At 38.7% G+C, this 19,604-nt stretch overlaps 1 protein-coding gene across 1 annotated transcript; it reads right to left on the reverse strand.

Annotated features, from left to right (window-relative positions):
• Positions 1-8,600: 8,600 nt before the first annotated feature.
• Positions 8,601-19,176, reverse strand: TYRP1 (tyrosinase related protein 1). The gene is made up of 7 exons (XM_054185732.1): positions 18,795-19,176; positions 15,294-15,616; positions 13,725-13,929; positions 12,577-12,744; positions 10,865-11,044; positions 9,354-9,500; positions 8,601-8,806 (listed from the first exon to the last, which is right to left on the reverse strand). The coding sequence occupies exons 1-7, from the start codon at positions 19,174-19,176 to the stop codon at positions 8,601-8,603; spliced, it is 1,611 nt and encodes a 536-aa protein (XP_054041707.1).
• Positions 19,177-19,604: the final 428 nt, after the last annotated feature.

Raw genomic sequence — 19,604 nt, forward strand, 5'->3', positions numbered from 1 at the left:
GACATACTTGAAAAGCGAACTCTTCCTTTTCCTGTCGTCTGGCTCAGCCTCGGTGCTGTTGGGCTGCATCTGAATAAGGGCCGAGAGAGAAGGCAGAACAAGACGGGTCTTTTCACAGTAAAAGAGGGTGAATCACTGGACACCAACCAGTCAGACCTGGGGACACCGTGCAGCCTCACGTGACTCAAGAAAATGCCAGACCTGAGGCTCCTGCCCCACAGGACATAAAATGCAATCCCTGAGGATGATACAGGACATGAACCTGCGATGTCAAGCTTCACCACATTTGTGCCAGATTGCTTACCATGTCATTATCCATCATTGTCCCTCATTTTACCTCGTCTCATCTTCCATGGCCAAGAGGACAGACTTTATTTTCCCTGACACTTCACTAACATCTGAAGGGTAAGAACTGTAATTAACATTTATGGTTATTTGCCTCTAGATCAGAAATAGTTTTGAGGTAATTTTGTGCAGAAACAGTACTTGCTGCCTGTGATCAAGCTGACATGTGAAGTACTCTTCTCTCTGACCACAAATCTCCACTCCTAGAAAAGACATTTTAAAGAGCACATTAAAGGTAATTATAACAAGCCTCAGACTGATGACAGAACATGTGGAAAAGTTACTCAAAAAAGGAAACACCATCAGTGAAATACTGTTCCAGCCTCTTTTCTATAGTTCATGGCCTAATTTTAGCCTGTTTCCAATTTATCATTCATTAATAATTACCATATATTTTTTCAAGAATGGGTGAACAGGTCTCTCATGCCATGAGACTGCAATCTCTTTTTCTCAACCTTGCAGAGAACACCACAAGGGAAACGCAGAGTGTCAAGAGCTGCATGGTGGTCCATGGGGAGCCTCAGGGAACAGATGTGCTCCAGAGCATTGGAATTGCTCTAGGTTACTGCTAGCATCTACGCCCAAGCCAAATGGAGGTAAAAATCCAGTCCAGGGGCTGCCATTGAGTGATGGTTTCCAGCTGAAAAAATTGTATCTGGCCACTTTTATGCCAGCTTGATTATTTTCAGCATCACTTTTCTGAATTCTTATTCCCTTGAAGAAGTGATGGTCTATATTCAGGCCCTACTGCTGCAGCAGATGATTTATCTTCCAAGACTGCTAGAAGAAAAACATTAGCAGTGCTAAAAGAAAAAATTCAGATTATAAATTGCTAATATCAAATAGTATCAGTGTTTGGTAGGCCCTCATTTTATTCTCACTTCTAGGTGCAGGGATAAAAAAAGAAAATATGACATTCACTTCCCTGCCCCTGTTAAAAATAAATAATAAAATTGCCTTCCCAATGCACAGCATTTACTTGCCGTTGTGAACCAATAATTGCAGATATGAGACAGGCATATATTGTTTCTGTTAAGGATTTGTTTTTAAAATAAGGAGCAAGCAAGAATTTAAATAGTGTCCCAAAGAAAAAGAAGCTAGACTTCTCTTGCAATAGGAAGTTGAGGGCCACAAATTAGCATACCTTTTTTGGAAATTGCGTTTAGAACTTGAAGTGACTTTTTAGTTCAGTGGAGACGTTTGCTGCTGCGTGTTAGAAAACAAGCAGAATTGTTTGGTGAAGTGCCACCTTGTGGCGAGCGGCAAGCCCTGCCTGCGGCAGAAAGCCCGTGGTGCGCTCCCTGCTTGTGCCTGTGTGCAGCGCAAGGGAATTGCGCTCCGAGCAGTCTTGAAGCCATGGTGTCAGTAAGAATGCGGTTCCTAAGGAGATGTAAAGTGAACATTTCACCTAATTTTAAACAGGCGACTTTTGCTTTATGCTCATATTAAATGCAATAGCTTTGTAGGTATTAGCAAGGGTGATATTTATATATTTATTTTTGCCATATAAATTAATAAATAAGAAGAACACATGATCCCTGTCATCCAAAGTCCAGTTGAAAACAGCATCTTCACTTTTGATTCATGACATAATAATTCAATCACTTGATACTATTTCATTTTATTTCATTCTTTGTCTTTAACTATGCTGCTCATACCGAGAATCATCCCTATATATTGATTTGTAGATGGTGTTATAAAAGGACAAAATTTCACTTGGAGGCCTGAGGTGCAATGATATTGTTTGGAGCTACTTTTTTTTTCTGGTATATTATCTGGTAGTCTAGAGAGAAATATTGTTTTTCCTGCAAACTTCAATCTTAATAGCCTGAGACCATTTCAGCTACAACGCAACCTTCAGCTTCTAAACAGACATTTTCTCCCCCTCCTCTCTTCTCCCTTGAGATTTTTTCTTTGTAAAAATTTTCTTCAGCACAAGGCATTTTATCTGTATCTGTAGTTTTCTCTCAACCTTTGTGAACTGAAGCAAAATGTAACTCAACGCCAGTAGTAAACAGACACGTTGCATGGAGAAATTAAGATCCTTTTAGGCAGTCATCCTATCATGAGTTCAGCCTCAAATTAAGGATGTTTAATTCTGCAGCATTGCTTCTGAATTCCTTTGCAGCTTCCTTTGCTTCAAACAAAGGACCGTGGTGTTGTCCCAAAGCAGGGTCATTTACCTGGTGTGCAGATGACAATATACAAACAGAGTAGAGGTGTTATCTATTTGTTTCATTTCTGCAGAGATAGGCGCTAGGTGGTAGTCCACAAAGCTAGCACACTGGCCTAAAAGCTCTTAGGAATATTTATATGGTTCAAAACACAGAAATACAAACCCTTAATTATAATTACTGGTTAGTACCTTATCTTAACAGTTTCTATTGGTTAGTACAGTCTCTCACTTTCATTTAAAGTTACAAGGTCCTTTAACTGAGGTGCACATGCTCCAGCACTGTGGGTGGAGGGTAGTTCAATTCAGCCTCCAATTGAATTGGTGGTTGCGATCTCCCATGGCCACCTTTATCTTTCCCCAGTTACTGCAAATTTTTGTTGACTTTATGCATTATCCAGCAGCTGTCTGGTTTTCACCCAGTTTCGGTGCCTCCTGTGGTGGGATGTTCCTTATTATCAGCCTTCTGTTCTTCTTCAAGGGTGTATTCATTAGTAAGGCTTTTATTGATTATACCAAGTGTCTGGTTTCACAGGGTCTTGTGACCTTTTTACAGCTCTTTATTCTTAATGAGAGATTCTACCTTCTAAAATATATTTTACCTTTTTTAAAAGTACATTCTACCTTCTTAAAGTACATCAATGGGTTGCTGTTGTACTGAACGGGGGCAATGATTTCAGCAAGGTATCAGTGCAATTCCTTGAAGCGCTCTTACTAGTTATAAAATCCAAATCCATGCTTGGCTGATTGCTAAAGGTCTTAACGTCAGTTTCTATGTGCATGCAAACCTATCTTACTGTAAAATTACTATTTAGATCCCCTCCTTTGCCCCCAGCATTTAAGGGATGAAGGGGTAAAAGGGACACACGTAATTGGAATTGGCAGTGGCTTACCTTAGATACCTCTGGGCATTGAGGGTTGGATTGGCAGGATGACAAAAAACAATGGACACTATACTCCGTATTTAAAGATCTACACAGAAATCAATCCAAAGTTTATTTTAGTTGGAATTGTGCTGTTTTAATTCCCTCCAATGAGCAGCAAGAAGCAAATATTCTGAACGCCATTTCCCTTTCACTTTACAACAACACAGCACCTGAACAAAGCATCTGCTAATGCCATCACTTTCATTGTAAATTGTAGGTTAAATGAGATTTCAAGTTACAATTGAGTTTTGAGAGAGAAGATCCATACATTTTGCTCCAAATTAATATTTTGAAAATAAATGTCTCAGTTTTAAGCAATCTTCCTTGCCAAATTATTTTGTTGGTAGTCAAATGTTCACCTAGGAGGCATTTTTTGGACAATAAGAAACATTAAAATGGCAAACTGAATACACTTCAGCAATAAATCTTGTTTTGGGCGTCATTCCAATTCTATATCATTCTATATCAACGTAAAGCCATTACTAACCAGTGTTGCTTAGCCTTTCCACACATAGGAGAGGTGAAACTTCTAGGGTTAGAAATGCTTCTCTAAGTTACACAAATAGTTCCGTTTTGTGTCCAAAGCAGATGTACAGGAAAGTTATGATTTTACCACTCCATTAGAAGGAAGTTACCTGAACAGTCTAATTGCTTACTAGCTTACACTAAATTCTTCAATGTGCCTTTGAAAATCTTTTCTTTCATGTAGAAATACCTGTTTGTGAGGGACATTTTTCCCCAGATGTAGCCAATTTACAGAATCCTTTAAACATCCATAATATATGATACATTTATTCAATAAACTGTGCTATATCATATGACCAACTGGCTTTGCTGTTTTCACACTAGTATCACATTGGTGGCATAAGGTTTTCTGTTTTAAGCTGGTTTGCAATGATTTTTTATTCCTTACTGGAAAATTTTGCATGTGGGAAGAGAAATTTATGTTACTGGAATGTAGATGTAGAGTGGTGATATCATTACCGTGCTGTTTCACTTCCTCTCACCTTTCTTCAAATCTTAAAACTCACAAGGTATTTCTGCAGGTTATCCTTATCCCCCTATAGGTTCTCTCCCAGTACTGTCCTAGGGGTGATGAGTGGTTTTGTGCATCAATATCTCTCTTGAAAGCACTAAATAAGGCTAATTCCGTCTTTGCAATTCTGCTAGTAAAGGGCTACAGGGACTACCCCTGTAGTCCTGGTACATCTTTCAATACTGTATCACCGTATCTCCTCTAGTTAACTCTCTTCCCAGCATGCAGATCCTATTCCAGTTTCTAACTTTTCAGGCTTAACCACAGGTCACTTTATTAAAGGCTTCAGCATCAATATAATTCCTAAAGAAAATCTTTGAATATTTTATCAAAGAAAGCTATTAAGCTAGCTAGCATGGTCTAACTTTGATAAATCTGTGCCGTATTTGATTCCAATTGTGTTTTCATGGCTTGTTTTGGAGACTGTCATGCTATTGAGTCTAAATTAATAAGCTTGTAGTTGCACAGAACGTTTTTACTTTCCCTTCCCCATAAAATATTGCTGCTCTCAATTGCACAATACTTTGGCTGACCTGATGAAATTATTCAAACAGCTTACAGATGGACTTACAGTTTTGTATGTAACGTTTAGGCTCTTGGATGGAAATTACCTCCTGTCTTGATGCAGATATATTGTTTAGTTTCTGTCTTGTAAGGCAATTTCTGTCTCTCATTCCATAAGCCTTTAAGTATTTCTGTACAAGATCAGCATAGTTCATCTTATGGAAAATGGAAGTCGACTATCACTGACATAGAAAAAATGTATCTGGATCATGCTAATCTGGACTCTGCATTTATTGCATTTTCATTTATATGGTCAAAGAACCTTTTGAATATTTCCTTTCCAAGGTCAAATGCAGCTTTGTCAGCTTCCTTTTTATTTCTAGAATCCCTGACCTTAGTTCCTTTTCTCTCTTGCATATTCTCAAAACCTCAATTCATTTAATATTTTTCTGGAGAGAATCTGATTTACTGTTTCATTATTTGAATTCACTAATTACTGTCTACTAATTTGCTTTTTATAAGATAAATAAATTTCAAAAGCCAAACTTAGATACTGTTAGAGAACTAAGAAGGCAAATAAACATATAAAATCATTAACATCCTCAGCTGAGGGGGATACCTGAGCGGCCTTAAAACATTTGTTTTTCTTTTTTTTTTTTCTTTTTTGTTGTACAATCACTGCAATTTAAGTCAAAACAATAACAATATGACATTTCATTAGGCCAATAAATATTTGTGGAAAAAAGGTTTATCACTAATTACATTCCTAGATTTTAGTTCTCTTAGCATCATTATCAATGTTTATTCAGCAATCTCCAAATTTTACATAAATTACACAGTTCTAATTCGTGTGAGAGTTTCTATCTGACAACACTTTAGAGATCTCTACTCATATCCAAATCTGAGACTCCTTTCAGTTTTTCCTTAATGGTGCCAAGCCTTTGCTACCTATGTCAGAGTTCCTTTAGACATGGTCATCAATTCAACATGAACTTAGCTCTATTTTCCCATCATTTCCAGATGTCCTTTATAGCTGCCTTATACAACCCTTATATGAATAAGCCTTCATGAGAAGACAGGGAGGAAAAGTCACAGGGAGGAATGACATCACATACTTCATAATTGCTGAACCTAGGACTTCTCAGTTGGTACTTTTTTCCAACTTTTCATTTCCTCTATTCTCCTCATAACTTCTGCTACCTGTTCTCCAAGTGATATCCTGTAGTTATCACACACTCAATTTTATGGTGCTTATTTATTTTTCTTAAGTTTCTCATATGCTGGCCATTTCAGATTTCAAACCTGAACAGCTTTTCCTCATCAGATTAGCTCAGGAAGAAACACCAAGGAGCTTCAATGCATGGCAGGAACTTTTTCTCCACACCCAGACATAGTTCAGAGTACTGCAAATAGTGACCAAAGAAAGAAGGACTTGTGACACTCTTATCAAGAATGGATCACACACACAGTTCTCCACTTTCCTTCCCCCTCTAGTTCCTGTGCTTGCTGTTCCTTTTAAAGTCTGTTATAAAAATCTGCCTTGCTTCCTTCGTTTATGTGTGGCAGCTGTAACTGGCAGGCAGGTCTCCTCATTCTCTGACCCACAAGACTTATGGCCCGCTCAAAACATGAGTGTATGCTTTTGCTTTAAGGATTGAATAGCTTTAATGGTTAACATCCTCTTCACAAGATCTGATTTTGCCATGCCATTTTCCTCCTGCTACAGAGCTTCTGTATGCTTCTTTTCATCCACTGAAGTAAAAACACTTTAAAAAGGAAGCTTTGTTATCTTCATTTTATAAATGAGTCAAATGAGTCACAGAGATAAAAATACGCTAGTTAAGAACATTCAGCAGGTCAGTAACAGAGCTAAGGATAAAATCCAGGTCTCTTGACCCCAATCCAACATACATTGAATAACCCTGTTTTAATCCATTGACATTACTAAAGTGGATGACTTATTAAGTTGCTACTCAGTACAAGCAAGAAGAGCAGAAGCAGACATTTAAGTTGAAATCCTAGCTGCTGTTTGTGTACCTGAAATACTGATTGGCTAGACTGTAAGTAAAACAAAAAGCGCAACCCAAGAGACCTTTGTCTAATTTACTTTTGTGCTGTGGGTGCCACAAGTGAAAGTTTTCTGCCTAAATATCAGTTACGTGTATGAATTTTTGTGGTTGTCCATGCCCCATGCTTGGTAAGATGGCTCGCCTAGCCAAGAACACTTGTCTTCCTATTTATGTCATTCCTAATGTATAAATTACATATCTCCTTGCAACTGAGTAAATATGCTTTGAGCGCACCTGGTACTCACTGAAACCGCTGAGGTTGACAGAGCACATAGAAGGCATGACTCTCGCTTTTGCCTAATAATGTCTAGGAGACAGAATGAAGGAGCTCAATCCAAATTACTTACCATTTTTGTTGAAGTTGGGGTCAGACAAAAAAAGAGACGAGAGGCAGCCTGACTTTATAGTCTGACAATTAGGGGGTTCGGTGCAGGATGTGGGATTCAGTAGTCTGAACCCAGGAACATCTCTGTATGTGAGTTAATGGCTGCTAATTTAGATTTAATAAGCCATCATAGGAAGACAATCAATGGTTTATTGGTACCCACTTATGACGAGAGAGATGAGGTGAGGCTTGAAGCCAGATTCCTCAAGCCCTGCCTCAGGCTGTAAAGGCAGGTGTTAGTCTGTTGCTATCCTACTGGCTCATGTTGAATAAATTCAACAGCAGTTGTATATGGCTTTTCTTCCAGATGTGTTCTACAGCCTGATGCCTAGGGCCTTCTCCTAAAGTACAAGAGAAGCAGGTTTAAATTCCTGCAGGAGAGAATTGAAGCAAGGTCTCATTGCTGGGGAGAATGCACTACCATGGGGATAGTGGGAGAGAGAAAGGGAGCGAGAGAGTGAAAAATCAAAATAAAAATAGAATGAAGGCTGCTGCCTACTGTCCCTTCAAATGGATATCCCCTTCAGGCAGCTGTGTTTGAACATACATCTGAAGTGTCCAAATGCTGGAGTGGCTTCTCGGTGGTGAATCTCTTTTCACAGATCTACCTAAAAGCAGCACTAAGATCAAAACTATGTTCTGTGAATAAAGTTGGATTTCAAACACACTGTTGCCCTCAGAATTCCCTTGTAGGTCCTTACCTGGCATGCTGGCTATTTTGAAACACATTTGTAGTCACCTTGCCAAGGTGTCTACTTGTATTTTTGTTTTTGTATTCTGCTTCTGTCCCATTTTAGACTTGACCTTTTCATAAAAGTACCTCATAAAACATTTCTGGGTGTAAAGGGTAGGTGAAGTTAGATGACATTGGCTGTCAGCAAGTTGACTGAAATTTACCAGATTTTACAGAAATATACATGAAAAAGTCTTGCAGGTAAGCCCTGAAAAGTTAGTGGAATTCTATCAAAATCTACACATAATTAGCACTGCAAAGGTGACTTATTGATGCCTAAGTGTGATGAAAGAGGAGGTGAAGGCTGAAGCAAACACATCAAGACAGTGGACAATTTATGCTCTTTATTTTAAAGCAGATGGATGACCACCATTTATAAAATACAGCAAAATAAACAGTTTAAGTGGGATGCAAAAAAGTGCCATCTTTTCAAACAACAGACTGGCTTGGTGTTGGTATGCCATCATAATCATCTGAGTAGTGCTGATACTGGTCAGTCAGAAGAGGCTGATGCAACTCATCCTTATTTTTCTTAACACGTACAATACATGCAGCAGCAGCAAAGATAATTGCAACAAGAACCAGTGCCGTCACTATTGCAATAGTTATCATCTCAGTGACACGGAGAGCCCGACCTTCGGGAAGGAAAGCAAAAGAGAAAGTTATTAAAAGTAAATGTCAAGAATATGGATAAGTGTCAGAGGAACAGACCAAAGCTTAGTATCTGTCATTATTCAACAAGCTGAGAAGTAGAACTAGTTTAAATTTTGGTTGATAATATTTGTTCCAAAATGTGAGAAAATTTCAGTCTCTCTTGTTACACTAAAAACAGTCCTGGATTTTTCTTCTGCTATATGGTTTGTGAGGCATTTGCATTCTCTGTAGTGATTTAATGAAGGCATAAGATGTAGGAATAAGGACCTTCTGCAAAGTTTAGATGCAAATGAGAACTTGGCCAAAAATTGAAGTGGATAGTGGGAGCTTCATGCAGGAACAATCTATAATCAGTAGCTATTTAGCTGTACTAAATCCCAAACACAAATGGTTTGGAAAGCCAGGCAAGAAAAGAGAAACAGACCTTTACAAATGCATCAAATGTTGTTTGTGAAGTTTGAACTGACTTAAATGGAGAAAGACATGATGAGAAAAAAAAAGAGGAAACATCTAGGCTGGACAGTTTACCTGGCCACTCGACTTCGTAGCTGTATCCCAGGTTTTCTGGTGCAGTAACAAACATCTCATTATTGGTAACTGGAGGCCAGAAAGGCACCATATTGTACTGTCGGTTATGTCCAATAGGGGCATTCTCCAGTGGATATGTTGAGATATCTAAATTTGAAAGTCAAATCACACTTCTGTAAATAAAATCAAAACAATTTGCACTACTTCATTTTTATTTTTTTTTCCCAACAGTGACTCTGGGTTTTGAGTACCTTCTTTTTTTTTTGTTAGTACTAACCTAAGTTAATCTAGAAAGACTGGTTTTCCAGTGTGACGGATACAGAATGGATCTGCCCAAAAGCAAGACCACTAATACCTCTGTTTTTTAACAGAAAACACTGGTAGACTGTAAAGCTTTCTGCCTGTGTTGGGCTTTTCATTTCTTCCATGGAAAAGGAGAAATAAGTATTTATGGAGGACTTAGAAAACCTTTATGCTACAATCTGGCTTTGTCTGATTGTAACAGTGATGAAGAGCTGTCTTATGCAGTTCAGGAGGGTAGCTGATATGAATACCAGTGGAATTTTTTTGCAATGTTATGATAAATCAGGAGAGAGTCATCTGAACCAAAAAAAATTTAAAAAAAAATCCGTTTTAGTAAGATGATGCAAAAGCTTGTGATAAGTTATGTAAGTACCACAAGGGGATACAATTTCTCCCTGATAGTTGGCGTGGGAAAAATACATGAGGCAGTTTATGGAAGCTGCACAAAGAGGTCTCAGTTGTGCAACAGAAGCTGTCTTCGGTAGAAGAAGGAAGAGGGGCCTGGATTGTCCTAAGAGGAATACAGTCGCTGCTTTGTGCGGACTAATGCACAGACATTAGGGTTACACAGAATTCTCTCCTCACTTAACTAATGCCAGTCTCCTTCCTTCTTTATTTCTTTTTTTTCTTCTTTCCTTGCAGTTCTTTCCTTCTGCCCTTCCTTCCTCCCTGTCATTCACTTCCTCCCTTATTCCTTTTCTCTCTTCTTTTCTGAGTTAAAGAAGCAAGGGTAGCAACAGTGACCATCCTTGGAAAGGATATGGAAATGGTTTTGGAGTGCTGGCAGTGCATCACAAAGGTGGTCAAAATGATTCATGAAGGTGTGCATGGCATCTGATCTTGTTTGACAAGAAGAAACATATATTTACTCCACACAACGATGGAACGTCCATGAAGTTTTTGGACCTTCCATGGTTACACAGTCTTTGTTCTATGAAGAAAATGTATTTGCACATTTTGTTTTCTTGAATTGTGCATGGTATCTCTGGCCAAGTCCCTTCACAGACAGTGATATGAAAATGGATGTCAGTGGGATGAGGAAGGGAGCTTGCTTGTTATTACTCTGGTTTGGTTAAATGCATTAACCATTAAAATTCCATTCCTCCATCCTTCGGGGCATCTTGCTGTCCCACAAGAAGCAGCTGAGCTCCTATGACTGCATAGACTGATATCCACCCATCTCACCTCTGTCCATGAGCACATCTTACCTGCAGAATACCTTCTCAGCCACTCATCAAAAACAGCATCTGTAAATGTGTGCAGGAGGACAAAAATGGGATCATTTGGTGATAAATGAGTTTGCCCTCCTGTCCCATTCAAAAACAGATGAGCCAAGTTGTGAAGGCTTCGAACTGCTGGGTCGTATTTCCCTGAAGGATCACTGTACCCTGAACACGCAAACAAAGAACACAAAAAAACTTAGTGAAGATTTTGTTTTGGAAGCTGCAGTTCCTCTTTTCTCTGAAAGACTGTCATGTTGTTGTGTTGCCTTCCTTAATATAAATGAGTAGCTAATTGTCTCCCTACTGGCATGGGAGAAATGTCCCTAGCATGCATAATTTTTGGATTAAAATAGCCTTTACAAAAGAATGCTGAGAATGTGGAGTGCAAGGCTGCTGGGATCTAATACAAAAATGGCCAAAGTAAACCACATCATAGCATGAAAATAAAGGTATATATTTGTCATATCTTTCAGCATAACTGAAATAGTTGCATGTGTTTTCGAACTACTGACTTAAGCGTGTATATGTTGCCATCTATCCTAATGAGCCAGCTGTTATATTTTCACACATCATTTCCATGCTTACTGCGAACACATCTCAGAAAGCTTCACATGCTCTGTTTTTTTCAGTGAAGATATCCTGTGTAACTCTGTTAGTGCCTAGCACCTTGTAACCCTCATGTCAGATGTCAGGATCTGAAGCATCATGGAAACTTCTTCTGTTTTCAAGCTCTGGCTAAACTTTCCAGAGACGGGTCCGTACAGTAAATTGGCTAAAGCCATGTTTAGATACCTAGATATTGATAGCCCATTTGTCAAACATGGTAAGCCTCCAAAACTTTCATATATACTTAAAAGGTTGATGTAGATTCTTGGTTTTGTTCTCCAAGAGAAAGAAAATGGAGCAGATCCTCCATGTCACAGGAGTTAGGCCTCTTCAAAAGAGCCAGAGGTTCTGCCAGAGGTCTGGCAGAGATCTGAACTGTCACTTGGTAATCTTTTTTCTTGAATCTTAGTCTTTCCTGTTAAAAACTGTATTATTAGACTGTGGAAGCATTTGGCAGGATACTGGCTGAACAGCATGAATTAAATCTTTAGGCTGGTTTCTGGGTTGGGGTGTGTGTGTTCAGATGCCAGTAACTGAAAATTTCATTCTAAATATGGAAAGAGAAGAACACAATTATATGGCCCAGAGAGAAGGACTAACATGTCTAGCAGTAAATCCTGTACCCAGACCTTAATTACTACTTCAATACCATTTTATTAAGTACTACCAAGGCTTATAGTTTCTTTTGCTTTCTTTTGTTTGTTTTAATTCAGATACAAGAATAACTGCTGTGAGTACTTGTTTGCCTCATTTAAGGATGCAGCTGCATCAATCCGCAGGCCAGGACTGTCTGTTTTCGGCAATGGAAACTTAGTACTATGTTGCAAGGACCTGATCTCAGCTAGTTTCTACTTAGTACACCATTGACAGACTTTCAAGGCTTTTATACATTTAAAGAAGTGACATAAGCTGTAAAGTAATTTACCCAGAGCTTATTTCCACTTAATACTAAGCTAATACTTAATGCTAAGAACAATGTGTTCTTAGCGTCCAATAGACTGTCTCCAAACTCATGCGTCCAACAACAAAAATGGCAAGTCTGCCTCGACTTATTTGGAGTTGTTCCGGATGATTTTATTTGCCATTTTTACCTTCTACTGTGTTACGGAAACTGTCTGTTGAATTGGAATAGAAAGGAGGAGTGTCAAATACACCAACTTCCAAACACTGAGCAACATCCTCGGGCTCTGGGAGACGCTGTACCATAGGCCGTGCAACATTTCCAGCAGGATTTCTTCGGATGGGACCACCCTCAGTGCCTGGAGGTGAAGAGAAGAGAGAAAACAACACTTGTCCAAAAGTTTAGGCCACAGAATGCACGCTTCTAAAAACTGAACCATGGGGAAAAAAACCCCAAACCTTGCAAATGACACTTAAACTGAATGAATGGGCCAGTTCCTTATGTCTGTCAAAGAATCTGAATCTTCATGGCATCCTATGTTATGGATCCTTTTCACCAGGATTTTTAAAAGCATCTAGGAGCCTCTTATTGAAATTTGTCATTCTGTGAGTTCTTTGGGAAAATTTTCTGTAGTTTTTCAATACGATTTCTTGATGACACCCAGGCCAAAATTTTGAAGATATCCTGACAGAGTAGCTGGGGAAAGGACTATAGTTGATTATGTAGGTGACTAACCCAATATTGTAGTTTTTCCCTATTTTTTCTCCCTATTTCCATGAAGATGTTAAAGGCTTGTGGCTTGAAGGTGATGAATATACAAGAATCTTGCTGGGATTTTTTAGCTCTTGTACACATCTTCTACACATTCTTGTAGATGAAGCAGATGTGTTGGGATTCAATATTCTTCACATTCAAAGTATGCTCCATATAGTTAACATGGGAATTTGTTATATGTTCTCCTTTTAGGAGCAAAATGCCATGAAGGTGCTAAGTGGAGCAGTCAGAAGAAAACCTAAGCTTCAGCTAAGAAATGACACTGCCAGATTTAATTATTTACGGTGCAGGAGATGAACAGATACTGCATAAGAAGCAAAATCAAAGCATTTAGCTCTTCCTCTGCTACTAGCTCCTGATCAAATTTTGAACTTCTTGATGCCTCAGTGCAAGACAATAAGGCGTATGCACCATCTCACAAGACTGATGAAACTTGGATCAAGAATATTCAAAAAACACTTTAAGACTTTTTTGGCTGGGAAAAGCCATTGCAATGTAAAGTATTGTATTTATTTATTATTAAAAGGATATTCTCTCCAAATATCTGGCAGCAGTCATACTTACTGTTACAAATGGTTCCTAAAGTTTCATAGTCTTCTACATATTCACATAGCACCCGCCACTGAGAGAAGATTGAGTTCTGGCTGATAAGAGAGACATCAAAATTGCTCCTAGCTCCCATCAAGTCATCTGAGCAGATATCACAGGTGTTTTGTCCTGTTGCAAAGTTCCAGTAGGGCAGTCCAAAAGTGGGGTCCTGCAGCATGTTCTAAACCACAGAAATATAGTGTTAATACATGTACCCCAGACAGCTGTAATATTTACTGCTAGAACGATGCTAAAAAGCAGTTAAATACATCTTAGTAAGAGTCAGAGTCCTGCATCACGGAGGAGATGAAATGTATGGAAAATCGATGAAATCTATGTAAAAGCTTTCAGTGGTTTTCCCATTGATGCCTTTGTTCAACAGAACAGATAGTTGGATTTTGAATTGAGTCATGGATCTCCCCCATTAATAAGACAGTATCTCTTCCATGAAACCATATTGTGAGTAGTAAGAAATATCACTTAATAATGATAACTAATTTTTCCAAAAATTTGTAATGGCTTTTCAACAACAGCAGCGTTTGTAGCACACAGAATAACTAAGCCAACTGTGGAATGACTGAGCAGATGGAAAAGTAAGGAAAAGGGATACTGGCCCTCCAGATTCTCATTCTTTGGTTCTAGTATGGGTTGGAGCCGAACAGCTCTGGAGTGTGTCCTGGCTTCCAAAATATACCAGGATGTGTTGGCCAGCCAAATTAGTTTAACTAATGATCAAGTTTACTAACATAAAGAGGAATATATATTAAATCACTAAGAGCTAGAACTCCTAGAACTCCTAAGGGCTTCTACCTAATGAAGTGCCACTGATGTTAAATGTGAGTTTTTGAAGGGAGCTTGTGCCTCAGCCTGATGCAGAGCCATTGGAGCTGGTGGAAACACTTGAAGTGATTTCAAAGACTATTTAATCCTGACCTTGAAAACTTAATAGTCTCTTTTTTAAGAAGGATGATGGTCCGTAAAATAATATATTCCTTTTATGTATAGGTCCACACAAGGAAAGGGAAGCAAGAGAACCACTGATTCATGGAACAGAGTATAACAAAACACTAATTTCTCTACCAGTTACATTAATTATACAAGTAAAATGTGATTCTGAATCCCTAAGCCATCTGTGTAATACTTTTCTTTATAACTTCTGCTGCCTTGATTAGTCTAACAGTCAAGGATCACATCCTTGATATTAAAAATAACACTGGCAATAAATCTTTCTGGTACAATAAAATGCCTCCAGTGGATATATCTAGAATTTGTATCTGTTTTTACAGGAGATTTTTATGTAACTTTTATGTTTTCCATTACTCTAATTGAAATATTATTTCTAACATCTCTATAACAATGACAGTCTAAAACTTAATGTAGTCTATTAGGTTTAGTATACCTAATGAATTGCTGAAACTGAAAGAGAATTATTTCAACACATAGAAAGAGCTGCTATCATTTTTACCTATTGGAATATGGGGAGAAATTCTTTAACTGTACAAAACATAGCATGAACACATGGCTTAATATGAACACGAACTTTACCTGCATGTCTCTTTCAAGCTGCAGTAGATGGTACCTATGCCACGTGACAAAAGCTGGTCCCTCATGAGAGAAATCAATTCCTCCAAAACTCTGCTGCCCTGCACCAAGGAAAGTCTTCCTGACAGAATAATAATGAGACCACACAAAGTAGTTATAAATGGAGATATTCTCAAATTGTGGTGTGTTGCCGTCTGGTCCAAATATTTCCTCACGTCTTCGTGTGGCAATAACAATGTCAGGATGGATTGTCACCTTGGCTTCATGTAAGGCATTCACAAAATGCCTCCTTTCTTCTGCACTCAGATCCAAAAGATTCCTCCTGACTGTGAGGATACAGAAGCAGCAAGTTATGAAAGTAAAAGACAGTCAAGTATGATCTCACAGGACTAATTTATTTTGTTCCTAATTAATCCGGGTAAGCCTCTTTGTCTTCAAGCATTCATCCATTTTTAATTGGGGCAATTCAGAGAGTACTGAGCATAAATAGAAAATGTTATTTATTTTCAGAAAGGTTAAGCCAAACAAAAATAAAGCCCAAAACCCTGTGGTTTTAGTGCTTTTAGAAGTATTGTTATGGATTGTCCTTCTATCCTGTCGGAGAAGTGACAAAGACAATTCTTATAATAATCAGAAGTTCTACTGCTTGATAATTTAATGAAGTGTATTCTTTATGCTTGAACCTTTTCAGGAAAATTGGCAGATTCACCAGTGAATTGTGAATTTCACATGGTACAACATCTCCCTTTAATGTCATTACCTGATATTATTAGCAACAGTCATATATTATTGCTTTTCAGCAGTATATCTCAAATCCAGTTAGAAATATCATTGTCCACATATAGACAGTGAAACAAGGAAGAAAATTGACTTGTTGAAATACCAATATATCAGCAAGAGGAACAGAGTCCACATCATCTCAGTCCCAGTCTGGCACTTTTTCACCTGGACTGAGATTTCAGGCTAAATTTAGATTAAGACACAGATAGAAGTTCTCACAGCTATTCTTCAACGTGCACTCATTTTCATTATAAAAAATACTGTAAAATCCATAATTGTCCAAATAAGTGATAGAGTATGTTGATATGAGAAGCAACAGGTCTTCAGCATGAATCAATATGAAGCATAAAAGTGAATTACATTTCATTCTATAAATTTGATTCAATGGGGGATATTTTGGCTTCATTGAAGTTTATAGAAATACTTTAATGAAGTATGAATTTCATTCAAGGACTCTGCGTCCTGAAACATGCTTTTCTATTTTGCATAACTGAACAGATGAACAGATATGCTAGCCCTAGTCACTGAAGGGGTTCTTGTTGTTGATTTTAAGCAGCGCATTAAAAGTATCCATCTAATTTTGATTTACATTGACATATTAACTTTTCATTTTTCAAAATATGGGCCTGAACCATAATAAAAAATTGGGACTACTATTAAACTTAGGCATGAATTTAGAAGATATGAAGGCACGAAACTGCATTTTACTGCTATTTTATACGGATATGCCAACGGTAATCCAATAATTATTTCTAAAGTCTGAGCAGCTGGGGCCAGCTCTATGGATAGACAGAAGAGGTGACCTTCATGTGGAAACTTAAAGCATAATAAGAAGCTAATTTCCCCTATTTAAACTCATGTTTTCATGCATGATAAATCTGATTTGCTTAGCATTTTACTGAGTAGTGAAGGATTTAATAAGTGAGAAAAGTGAAAAGTACTCTTGTATACCCTAAAGTTGCTTTTTTGCTATCTGCAGTTTTACTTTGCTAAGTTTGTGTGTGATAACATTTATTTCTTGGTTATTTTTCAGACTTATCATCATTGTTAATAAGAACAGACGAGAGTGTCAGAGGGTGCAACCTGGTTTAGCAGATTCAATTCATGAGTCATACTTTCTTCTTTCTAGTTTGCTTCTTGGAGCAAAAAAGATTAATAAAATCCTAAAGTCTGTCCCACAGCCCTCAGTAAGTTATTTTTAAGGAATCTAATTGCTAAGATTTTGAAGTGGTAAGTGGTCCTTTGTTAACGCTTGCTGGAACATGCACTCACATTCATGGAACCTTTCCTATCTGGTGAAAATAATGGCAGTGCTGATTTCTGTTTCTGCAAGAGGCACTGCACGTTTGTGCTAGAGACCTCTTGTTTCTCATGTCAACAGATTTCATCACTCATTTGTGGGATTATGACTTTTACAGAATTTCAGTAACACCTTTAAACTTGCACTAATAAAGACTGAAATCTTGTTCATTCAGATGGTTTTGACTTGAGAACAACAATCTGTCCCCAAGCCTGCTTGTCTTTTTCAATTTATCTACAATATTCAACATTTTTCCAGTCCCACAAAGATTTCATAACCGTTTCAAAAATTTTTTGACACCTGTGTAATGGTATTCTGGACTGAACTGAAACTGGAGAACTCTCAGAAAGGCCCACCAGTCCCTGTGTTGATTCATCTGAACAGCTCACAGTCATCAGTTAAAGCTTTTAAAGACATTGATAGCAACTAGGTAAGTAAAAATTTACAAGGCCAGGTATATAGTTCAGAAATGTATTAAGGGATTTTGAATCAAAAAAGCTGCTGTCATACTTATAGTAGTCACAAGGTATTAAACATGATATCTAGATACGTATTATTCACAGACATACTTACAAAACTACGTACATGTCTATATATATTGTTTTACTCTTAAATAATTCCAAAGGATATATTTTTTTTTCTACTTAGATGTTCTATTCTTTGTGGACTTGGTCCTAATCCTGCATTGACTACAGGTTCTTTCTTCCTTTTATTGAGTAGTAATGTGTTTGGTTTTACTGCATCCAGCTTTGGAGCCGTCACCACAGGAAAGACATGGACCTGTTGCACCGGGTTCAGAGGAGGGCCACAAAAATGATCAGAGGGCTGGAGCACCTCTCCAATGAGGACAGGCTGAGAGAGCTGGGGTTGTTCAGCCTGGAGAAGAGAAGGCTCCGGGGACACCTTTTTGCAGCCTTTTAGTACTTAAAGGGTGACTGTAAGAAAGATGGGAACAAACTTTTTAGTAGGACCTGTTGTGATAGGACAAGGTTTTAAACTAAAAGAGGGTAGATTTAAACTAGATATAAGGAAGAAATTTTTATGATGAGGCTTGTGAGACACTGGAACAGATTGCCCAGAGAGGTGGTAGACGCTCCATCCCTGGAAACATTCAAGATCAGGAAGGGGCTCTGAGCAACCTGATTTAGTTGAAGATGTCCCTGCTCATTGCAGGAGAATTGGACTAAATGGCTTTTAAAGGTCCCTTCCAACCCAAACTATTCTGTGATTCTAAATGTAGTTGCTTGGTACACGAGATGAACAACCCGTCTAGCATCTGCCTTAATAACCCCTTATGGCAACATACATTTGCTAAATAAAGATAAGTGGCATTTTGTATTTTAAAGAACAGAAATGCACTAGGTACATTTAGAAGCAAGCACTGCGAACAGGCAATTTTCATGTCATATTTCTGTTGCTCTTACCTATATTGATTTGCCGGCTACAGGTAGGTCCACTCCACCCAGGGCGACATGACCCACAGTTGTAACCAGAGAAGTTACCGTTGCACCGGCAGGTTTGGTTGAAGAAGCGTATGGGCCATTGCTCACGGTCATCCCGCCCATCATGGATGTACTGTGGGCCGTGGGGTCGCGAATCAACAGTCACCTGTACGCACCGGCCTCTCCCCGTAGACACACCACACCGGTCAGTACCCGGCCCAAACACAGGGAAATAGTCTGGGCAACACATGCCGCTCCTCAGGGACTCGACGGTAGCGCACTGGCGAGGGAACTGAGCTCCAGCTTGGCCGAGCATGCTAAGAAGTGGCGGCAGGGAAAGGAGCAGCAGCGTGGGGAGCTGCATGACGGTGGATCCCGAAGTGCTGGCTCCTTCCAAGAGCCAGCCGTCCACACAGGCTGACTTCTCCTGACACAGCTCCCTCTACAGAGAGACAAAGAGAAAGAGAGAGAGAGAGAGAGAAGGTTAAATACAAGTGATACAAACCTCCAGGCTACCCCTCCCACACCAGAAAGTGCCTGCAGACACTGTACTTCGATACTCTAATTGGAAAAATGAACAACTCTGACCACAGACGCTAATGTTCTTCTCTTCTGGTATCTGCTCCTAGACACCTGCCTAGAGCTGTATTTACTATTTGACTTCTAAGCGCTTCCCAAATGTTCATTCGCGTTGTATATTTGCCAGCCAGATTTGGTTCACTACCACAAAAAGTTAAAACCTGTTTGAGGTACCAGTTTTTTTGAACATTTTTCCAACACCACCCCCACTCC

The sequence above is a fragment of the Rissa tridactyla genome, chromosome Z (assembly GCF_028500815.1).
Source record: "Rissa tridactyla isolate bRisTri1 chromosome Z, bRisTri1.patW.cur.20221130, whole genome shotgun sequence".
In the NCBI taxonomy this organism is placed as follows: domain Eukaryota; kingdom Metazoa; phylum Chordata; class Aves; order Charadriiformes; family Laridae; genus Rissa; species Rissa tridactyla.

Bases quoted from the DNA above. Each gene is read 5' to 3' on its own strand.
- TYRP1 (XM_054185732.1), bottom strand. From the start codon at position 19,176: ATGCAGCTCCCCACGCTGCTGCTCCTTTCCCTGCCGCCACTTCTTAGC. The intron at 12,745-13,724 runs GTAAGTATGACT...CTTCACCTCCAG, and splicing joins TTTAGGAACCATTTGTAACA to GCACTGAGGGTGGTCCCATC. The intron at 9,501-10,864 runs GTAAGATGTGCT...TTTCAAATTTAG, and splicing joins GCTGAGAAGGTATTCTGCAG to ATATCTCAACATATCCACTG.